Source organism: Eschrichtius robustus, chromosome 12, assembly GCF_028021215.1.
Source record: "Eschrichtius robustus isolate mEscRob2 chromosome 12, mEscRob2.pri, whole genome shotgun sequence".
NCBI classification, from domain to species: domain Eukaryota; kingdom Metazoa; phylum Chordata; class Mammalia; order Artiodactyla; family Eschrichtiidae; genus Eschrichtius; species Eschrichtius robustus.
The window spans coordinates 81,240,040-81,250,660 of record NC_090835.1 but is presented as its reverse complement, the minus strand read 5'-3'; the positions used below and the strand labels follow the sequence as shown (position 1 = coordinate 81,250,660).

Genomic DNA, 10,621 nt, shown 5'->3' with positions numbered 1-10,621 from the left:
ATTTATCTCAAGCCTACTCCGTACATGCTCCTCTGTGTTGGTATTTAATTGATCACCATTGATATAAGAATGTCATGTTTACAACTATCTTCTACATAGAGAGTCCTCCCTAAAGGCCAATTAATATCAAGTGTTTTCAATTCTGCCCACAACCCTAGTCAATGAAGCAGAGATAAGAACACAAAATTAAAACAGTTTCCGGAAAAAGAGTCTTTCTTCCATTAGAAAACTATAAATAGTAAATGTCTCTTGGCTTTTTGGAAAGTGTTCTAGTTGTTAACAAATCTTTCAGCAGCTTCTTTCTACAGAATGAAGATCTTTATTTATCTTCTTCATTTTCTGTGTTATGTGACCTTCATTCTACCAGGTAATAGATGCTTCTGGTGTGTTTGTATGTATCATATAGCTCCTAGCTAAAAGTAGAAATATTAAATTATGAATTAGAAAATGCAGGTTCTTAATACACTCTTTTCAATTAAAAAGTCTCTGATTATGTTGAATCTCAGTTTCCTCGTTCAGAATAGTGTTATACTAATATACTTTATCTCATTTTGAAAATTAAAATGCAAATAAAATAAGTTGATTCAGATGAGATTCTTTTTCTTTTGTGGGTCTTGATTTGTTTTGTTATTCAAGTTATTAAGAAATTCATAATTTATTAAATTTATTTATTCTTATATCAGTGAAGACTTCATAATAAATTGGATCACAGGGAAGATGAATGGACTAAGAAAACAGTATATATCTCTTGGGATATCAATGACAGAATTTATAAAATGATCCAGGATATAGTCTCAGAATATGCTGGGCAATAAGGTACAGTGCTAATAAAAAGGCAAGTAAAGAAACAGTACTTCAAAAATCTTTGTTGAATTAGTTAATGCATTAGTAAAGGAATACAGCAATGGTTTTATGAATCAATTAAAAATAAACGATCAAAATATGTAGTACAGTGAAGCCCCTGGTGGTGATTACATGCTATTCTTAATACGTGTTGCCCCTGAAGCAATCCAGACTCTCTAACAAGAGAGATACAAATTTATGACCCAAAGTGTGCTAATTTGGCCCTAGAGAGTTAGAAGTTCAAAAGGTGCAACATGTATTAGAAATAGAACTGAATTCTAATTTAGAAAATCTAGATTTTATTACTAGCTCCCTACTCAACTGCTTGTCAACCTTGCCACTCAGAGAATTTAAGTGATTTGTCGATGTCCTTAACAAAAAACAAAGAAAATACAGAAGAATCAATAACAATTGTAAAAAAAAATGAAATATCTGATATGAAAGTTTGTACCTGTTAATTACATGCACCTCAGTTAAAATTTACTGAAATAACGTATTGGAAAGTGGCTCTACAAACTGAAAATTAGTTTACCAATTTAGGTACTATTATTATTATTATTATTATTATTATTATTATTATTATTATAGATGTTTCTGTTATTACAGTTATTATTAATAATGAAAGGGGCCTGAGTAAGTGAGGACTTCAAATGTGATTAAGGAATGTGTTGAGGCATATGGTACTAGCGTGTCAATCAATAACCATCTAACATTGAGTGCCTAGTAAACTACTGAACAAAATGCTAGACTCTGAGGAAACAGAAATAAAAGATACAGTAATTCTCTAGTCATCCTTACAAGCTAGTTGAGTAAAAGATAAATCAGAGGATTTGCTCGAATTAGAAAGTTTATGTAATTATGCTTCAAAGAGTAAGAATGGTGCAATTATGGCATTAGTGGAGGTTTGGGAGAATATCCTGAATTCCCTGATGAAGAGTTTTGAAATTGGGGGTAAGACACTTGTGTCTAAACACTTTGAAAGGTGAGAGAAAGAAAGAAAGACAATAAGTATGTATGAGGGTCTAGTATATGCCAATCCCATTCCATAACTTTCCATGTCGATATCTAATCTGACCTTCCAGATAACATTATGAGATGACTGTCATTGCCTCTTTTAATAGAAGAGGAAAATGACATAAAAGATCATATTTTAAGTTCACACTTATACAAATATCAATGATAAGTGGAATGCGAATACAGACTTTTCAGATCCCAGCATATTGTTCTTTATACTTCATCATGCTTCCTATAGTAGAAGGCACTGAGGTTAAATAAAAGACTGAATAGATAACTTGGTCAAAAGCAGTGAGGTCACACAGGAGGATAGCTGCACTTTAGATGTATACGGTCTATACCATCAAATTCTACATTTACTGAGCCTTGCAGAAAACGTTAAAGAAGCCTATGAAGATGGTTGGTCTATGTCTATGACCACAATCTTTCTTTTACATTTTGATCATTCTAACAGATACTAAGTTATAATGCCAGCTGAAATGGATAGAATGCACTATATGTGGCCTTTGATAGATCAAAAAAAAAAAAAAAACCAGGAAGAGTAATTCAAGATGTCAGAGTGGGTGGCTTTGAAGGAGTTCATAGAGTGGTACATATCCATTGCACAATGGTGTGGTTTGACTATTGGTAAAACCTTAAAGTCACAAAAGAAGCGAGGAAAAGTGTCTAATCTAAGTGAATACTTTGTGAAGATGTCAGATGAGTGTTCAGTCCAAACAGAGTGATACCATGCTGGAGAGACCAGCTGTAAAATGATAAGAGATTAATACCGATTTTGATTAAAATATGAAGGAATGGACAGTATTTTAGGGGAAGTGCAAGCCTAAAATAATCCATAGAGATAGTGAACATAACATACTATCATAGTTTATAGAGTGAGCTTGCCATTAAATGGGTCAGGGTTTATAGTAAGGACCTGGGGCTCCTTTGTAGCTGTGGCAATATCTTTAGTTCTCTTAACTATAAAATGGATGGTAATATTAATTTTATAAGGTTTTGAAAAGATGAAAACAACAGTGTAAGCAAAGTATTTATCACATTGAAGACTGTACTGCAATATTTCAAGAAATGAAAGAAGAGGAATAGAAGCAAAAAGAAAAAAGGAGAGGAGAGGAAGTAGAAGAGGAGAAACAACACAAGGTTGTGTTCAGGTATAGCCAGCTCTTAAGATGTCTCAGAAGAGGCCGTGGATCCCAAACAGCAGAAATATGGTGGCCTTGGCAGATTTATGATCTAGTGCATGGTGAACCAGAAGCCAAGTCTAAAATAGTGAAGGAGAGACACACATCTGTGTTGAAATTTTGGTGAGAAGACAGTATCAGTCTTGGTGCTTTAGGTTTTATTCAATTTACAAGTAAGCTGAGTCAGTCACCAAGGCAATTTGGTTACTTGAGAAACATGATAAAATGTAGAGAAAAAAGTAAAACCCATAATAATAAATAGCCTTTTCAAAGTGGCCAGGATTTTGTTGATTAGCTAAATAATTTCCCAACCAATCCAGAAAGCTGCTCTATCACAAATGAACTCCACACTCGGCCTCTCATGTGGCAATGATTAGTTTATATTAATTAATTTGCATTAGTTGAGGTAATGTACAAATTAGTCTTAATTCCTTATTAGACCTTCCTCAATTTGTAAATTCTTTAAATATTCTTGAATAAACTAAGGAACAAATAAATTAATACCTACTTTAGAATCCTTTATGACTTTTACATGATGGTACTATTAATTGATATTAAATCTCTTCAGTTGTAAAGATCCAAGTACAGCCATAAGATGAGTAAGTATAACCCTTGCCAAAATGACAATGTTTCAGGAATAGAAAAGAAATCAAAAATGTAATTCTAAGATCTAAATAAGAGCTGGGTAAGAGATGGGGAACAGACAGTGATATAAAATTACCAATTATCATCTAACTTTGAGTTAAGACATATCAAAGTAAGGAGAACTAATAAAGAATTCCAAATAGAAGGGCCAGAACTATTTTATTTAAATTTGCCTAAGGTAAAATTTTTTTCTACATTCAGGTTGCAGCCTGGAAAACCACTTATTAAGCATATAGAGAGAGTACATTATCAAGAATTTATTACTAATGATTCTTTACAAATGTAAATGTTCATTTTAATAGAATCCCATTTATTTGTCATTAACCACTCAACTTCCAATTTTTTTAATCTTCATATTTCTCTGTAGTCATAAAATAATTAAGGCTCCTAGAGACAGCCAAATCTATCACAAGCAGTATGTAATTTGATACAATATTCAGATAGCTGTTGAATGCTTTTCATGTGTCAGTTTCCAACTTTTTCAATGTAGAAGCCATGGATTAAATATTTAAAGTGTGAATTCTGGATTTGGAGAAATTTAAGATTAAATCCTGGGTTAAGCATGGGTTTTGCATCCTTGGGCAAATTATTTGGTCACCCAAAGCCTCAAGTTTTTATCTGAACAGCATCTACTTCAAAGTTTTAGAACAGTTAAATGAGATAATGTGTACAAGATATTTAAAACAATACTTGACACATAGGTTTTTAATGAATAAAAACTATTTTCATTATTATTTGCTTTTGGACCTAAACATATCATGTCCTCTTTCAACTTTGGAATAAGAATCATACTACTTTGTCTGCTGGTTCACGTTCTTTTTACAGTCCTTCTATTCATCTGGATAACTCTTACTCATTTTTTAAGGTTTACATTTTCCTATCACTTTCCCATGACACCATGTCAAGATAATAAGCACTCATCTGTTCACACGTTTGACCCAATATATTTCTTTTATCATTGTACTTAATGAGTCTATCTGTGGATTTATCTCTTTGCCTCCACATTTTGTTTTATCTTCAGAACAAAGCCCGCTGTGTGGTCTAAAAGTCGTACTCAGTAAGAATTTAATTTGAACTATAGTCTTTTGTTTACCATTTAATAATAGTTCTTAATCTGTGAGAAGCTATCATATTCCACTGTTGTAAACATACATATTAACTCATCATGTCTCAAAAAGACTGTGAATTACATGCCATTGTCCCCATTTTACAAGCGAGGCAATTAAGGCTCCTAGAACTGAAATAGCTTACCCAAAGCTACATAGCTAACAGATGACAGAATTAAAATTGAAGCTCAAAGTCTATGGCTATAAACCCATATTCACTCTGCAGTTAGAAAGAACTATCAGTCTGTACCATACAAAGATTTTGAAAACTAAAAGTAGTGATTTGTTTGCTCTATCAAATGTTAAAACACACTATAAAATTACAGTAGTCTGTTTCACATAGCAGTGTTAAAATGTTAAAACACACTATAAAATTATAACAGTTTTTAACTACAGCTTCCCTACTGAGAGGGATAGATGAACAAAAATAAGAGAAAAAACTCTGTTGAAAAGTATTGCGGAGTTAACAGGTCAATTAAAAATTATAGAAAAAACATCTGGTTGAGATCAATCTTTCAACCATTCTTGAAGAGGCAGGAGAGAAGTTGAAAAACAGAAATTTGATAGCCTTATGCTACTTCTGGGACAAAAATTGCAATTCAGAGCCCGAGAAGGAAGGAGAACTATGGAAAAACTGGCAAGTTTTCATTTCAGATGCCAGAAAGCTACAAACTAGGCCTAAGTTAAAATGACATTACTCTAGTTGTCCCAGGGACTAGTGCTCATTTTCACATTACCTTAAATTCTATAAACGGTTTAAGACCATCCAAGAAGGTTGGTTGGCTGTTCAAGCCACCAGCAAAAAATACAATAATAAATCATTTCTGGAGAAAGATAATATTTCTCTAGGCCTCAAGTTATTTCCTCATTTTTTCTTTGCCAAAGTATGTAACACAAAAATAATCAGGAACAAATGAAAACAAGACTATCCTATCAAAAATCAAAAACCAACACAATAATGAACAAATTAACAAGGGATCCAGATAATGGAGTTATCAGACCAAGATTTTAAAATAACTATGTGTAATTTGTTTAAATAAATAAATAAATAAAAACAAGACTTAAAACGTGGCATAGAAATAAAAACTATAACAAAGAACAAAAGTAAAACTCCAGAACTGAAAAATAAACAAAGCAAAATTAAATACATAATGAGTGTGTTAAGCAGGAGTTAATGCATAATTGCTGAGATATTTAACAAAGATGAAATATCAGAAGAAATTATCTGGAATGAAACAAGGGAAAATTAATGATTGAAAAATAGAAAAAAAAAAGGGGGAGAGGAAGAGAGGGAAAGATGAAGGAAAGAAGAAAGGAAAGAAGGGAGCAAAAGTTGAGGAAAACAACAGATTACTTTCAAAGGATCAACTATTAAATTGGGAGCTGACTTCTCACCGACAAAAACAAAGAAGGAAGTGAGAAGACAATGCAATGATGTCTTCAGGGTTCTGAAAGAAAATAACTACAATCTAGAAGTCTGTATCAAATGAAAATACTCTGAGAATGAAAGCATAAAAATATGTACTGTCAAACAAAAACAGAATTCAACATCGGCATTCCTGTATTAATGGAAATTCTTAAAAGCATTGTCTAGACAGAAAGAAAATTATCTTCTCATATGGAAGCTCAGAGACAGAAAAAAAAGCAGTGGCTTTTGATAAGATTTTGGGAAGCTGAAACCTCTATCATAAACTAGTAAAAGAATAATAAAAGATAATATAAATACACAATAGTAAGGTGATAGAATCATAAAAAAATAACTAATATATATTTTTAAAAAAGGAGAGAGAGAAAAAATAAAAGCATGTATTTCAACCAACATATATTAATAACTGTCATAAATATAAGTGAAAAAATATATATACTGTGCAGTTGCTTTCACATCAGCTTTAAAATAAGCAAACAAAATATTGCAAGTCAAGATAACAGATTATTTTGAAAATGAAAGAGTAGAATGGGATACGATTTTGAAGCAGCACAAATGTGATGCCAGCAATGTTTTATTTCTTGACCTAGGTGGTGTTTACACCAGAGCTTAATTTTAATAATTCTCTTTGTGGAGCATTTATACTTGGGCATTCTCCTGCAAGTTTTGTTTCATTTTTAAAATTTACTTATATAAAATTAAATATAATAAATGATTTTTCTATTATATATTTTGATAATCTAGCTCATTGGTTTTGTTTCAAAAACCCATAGATATAATCACAAAGTAGAATAGATAGCTCAATATAGGTCTAGAGTTTGTGAGAATTTAGAATGTAAGATTAAGAATACAATGAAAAAAACTCTAGAATCAAACTCTTTCACAACTATCCTAAACATATATCATGTAAATATTAAAATATGTAATACAAATTTGTTTATAATAACCTGGTAAAATTTTAACTATAATGTAGTTGAGAAATTGATAAATTGTCATATATAATTTCAAGGAATATGATGCAGCTCTAAAAATCTTGAATCTTGTTGAGAAGAGCAACATGTCATAAAATCTAATCATATATTAACTAAAAACACATTTCAATTTTATACAGATAATGGGAATATGTAATATTTGTGTCTTCTTATTTTTTGGCATTTTACAAATTTGTTACAATGTACACGTAGTATTTTTATAATCATAAATAATATGTTCTTAAATAAGAGATCAGTTATTTCAATTACTCTTCTTTTACTATAGCCTTGGTGGATCCTAATCGATGCTCAAAATTGTATGGTCAATGTAAGAAACGCTGTTCTAAACATGAAAAGCAAATTGAAATATGTTTGTCACCAAGTAAAATTTGCTGCATTGAGAGGGCGTTTGAAGAAGATTTATCTTGAAACGGAAGATTTACCTCTGACCAAAGAAGTCATGTGTGCACCAGTGCAGAGAGGTGTCAGAATGTAATTAGAAGCTCTGTAATAAATAAACACATAAGCTGATATCAATGCCTTCCTTCATAGATATTAATTATATATTCAATGGAATGAGGTAGGATCTTTCTTATTTTCTCTAAGCTAAAGTTTAGATGGAGGCATATCTGGTGCTAATTTCTTATCATGGATACTATGTTTGTGTCAATGTCAGACCACTTTTGATGTGTCGGAGGTTCACCTACACTTACACAATTGAACATTTCCCAACTTAACCATGACTTCACTAGAAAGTTGGTTCATGAAAATTAATACCCATAGGCTTATCAATTACCTAAATATCATCAACACGTTACTGACATTGAGACAGAAAACCTAAGTACGAGATGAATGCATGAGCTATAGTAGAGCACGGAAATGCTCGTTGCCCTTCCCTCTCTTCTCCCAAGGTTCTTCTCATTCAAAAAGGCATATTATTTTAATACTATCTAATGCTAATACACTTGACCTTTGAACAACACAGATTTGAACTGCGAGGTACTACACCATCCCAGTTGGTTGGATTTGGGGATGCAGAACCACCAATACCAAGAAACCAAGACACAGAGGAACTGTGTACACAAAGGGCTGACTATAAATTACACATAGATTTTCGGCTGTGGGGAGGGTGGGAACCCCTAACCCCCTCCTTGTTCAAGGGGTCAACTGTACTGTTAAACTGGGTTTAAATACAATCCGAACTTTGGCTAGAGCTTACACTCATAAAATATTAGCTCTGTGTTTCTTTAAGTATGGATAGGTTGGGAAAATGCATAAAGATCTGTTATTTTAACCTCCATGTAACTACTAGATGGCACAAGTAGTCTCCGTAATGTTAAAAGCTGAGGAAGAAACATGAAGACTAGAATTTGTTTTTCAGCTAAAAGCAAAAGATAAATCAACACTTTATCAATATTCTACAAGGTCCCAAACATATTTTTAATCATCATATTCTTTAAAACTAACTTAACTACTGGCCCAAGATTATTGCTTTTTTTTTTTTAATTGAAAATCTGGTGAACCTAGTGGGAATGTCTTACCTTAAACAGATTTTACCAAGATAGGCATCATATAGCCACCGGGGGTTTAAGTGATGTGTACCTCAAAAGAAAAATGTTTAATTCAAGTAGAATGCACCCATTAGAGACAAGGAGGTTAGCCAGTGTCTGTACTTCTGTAGGCTCAAGAATCAGATATGAGGATCAAATTCAAGGATTTGAGAACAGAAGAAAGAAATATATAAAGAGCTCTAGGGATAAGGAACAAGTTGAAAATGTGGAATGCAATGTGAAATAAGGCACAATAATTCAAGATTTACATTAAAACTTTGAGGAGAGGGATTTTGGAGGATGGTGGCAGCAACACAGTTGTTTGAAATAGAGCAAATAAGAGTAAAACCAGAACTCATGAAAAAATTTACAACTAACTAGGTGACAAGATATCCCCACATACCTTATCATACAAATGGGTGGAGAAAAAAAAAACACAAAAAACAAAACACCAATGGCCTAAAGGCCTTTGTGAAATCTGTATGCAGCCTTTTTATGGATGTGTCAATAGAACAGTCCCATACAATGAATGCTGTTGGAGGAGGAATAGCATGCCAATTTCATTACATCAGCTATAACTGGTAGGGATTTTCCAATTTAATAGTGGGTAAATGAAGTGATAATTAGCAATATCTGAAGGGGCTGAGAAAATCTACTCCTATGAAATCCTGAAACTGACCAGACTGGGCTCATTTCAGAGAGAATATCTCTCAATATTAAGAAAAAAAACTGCTGGGAGTGGGAAGGAAAATTGGCCAGGACTTGGAAAATGAGAAAAGGGAAACTGAGTTTTTGCTCATGCCTACAGTCAGTGGCAGATCCATATCCAGAATTCCCATTTCTCAATAGCCCAATTCTGTATTTTAATTAGGAACAAAGATCAATGTACATTATACCCAGTTCTAGAGCTCAACCAAGGTATTGGCAGCACCATATACTTGCTTAATATACAGTAATATACAGTAAGTCCCCTACATAAGAACCTTCAAGTTTCGAACTTTCAAAGATGCGGACGCGCGTTCACATGTTCAATCACGTAAGTTAGTTCACACATCTGGCATACATTGTCATGTGCGTGCATCCTCTACAAGTGGTTGTACTTTTGTGTACTTTACTGTACAGTACTATATAGAATACAGTAGTACAGTATTTTTATTTCAAGCTAGACCTGCAAGAGGACAACTTCATTGAACTCCTTGCTGTGCAACACAAGGACCTTACTAATGAAGACCTGATGGAACTGGAGGCCCAGAGACAGGATGAAGAGAGACAAGAGGAAGAAGAAGTAACTGAAGAACCAAAGAGATTCACGACACAGGAAATGGCAAGGGGATTTTCTTAATTTGAGGAGGGACAGTTTTTGAAGCACAGGACCCAAACGTAGAATGGTACACAAAGGTTGCAGCAGCTGTTCAGAATGCAATCCAGTGCTACCATGTCATTTATGATAAGAAAAAAAGAGCTACTACCCAGCATCACTGGATCATTTTTTCAAGAGGGTAGATAGAACTGAATTCAGCAAGGAACCAGAACCTGTGACATCAACGTCAGGCATGAGTGAACTTGCAGCTTGCCCTCTGTCTCCTATTGCTGACGATCCTTCATCTCTACCACCTCCCACCTCCTCTCCCTCCTCCAGTCAGTAACTCTTCTTGCCTGTTCTCTCGATGCCAGCCTCTGTATGCCAGCTGTTGTACTGTACTACTGTACTTTTCAAGGTACTGTACAGTAAAATTTAAACTGTTTTCTTTATCTTTTGCATTTGTTTTTTTATGTATTATTTGCATGAAAAGTATTATAAATGTATTATAGTACAGTACTGTATAGCTGATTGTGTTTGTTGGGTACCTAGGCTAACTTTGTTGGACTTACGAACAAACTGGAC

The 10,621-nt window shown here is 33.3% G+C and overlaps 1 protein-coding gene across 1 annotated transcript; it reads left to right on the top strand.

Annotated features, from left to right (window-relative positions):
* Window positions 1–309: 309 nt before the first annotated feature.
* DEFB114 (defensin beta 114) lies at window positions 310–7,615 on the top strand. The gene is made up of 2 exons (XM_068559198.1): window positions 310–376; window positions 7,473–7,615. Exons 1-2 carry the CDS (start codon window positions 310–312, stop codon window positions 7,613–7,615), a joined length of 210 nt encoding a protein of 69 aa, XP_068415299.1.
* The last annotated feature ends 3,006 nt before the right edge of the window (window positions 7,616–10,621 follow it).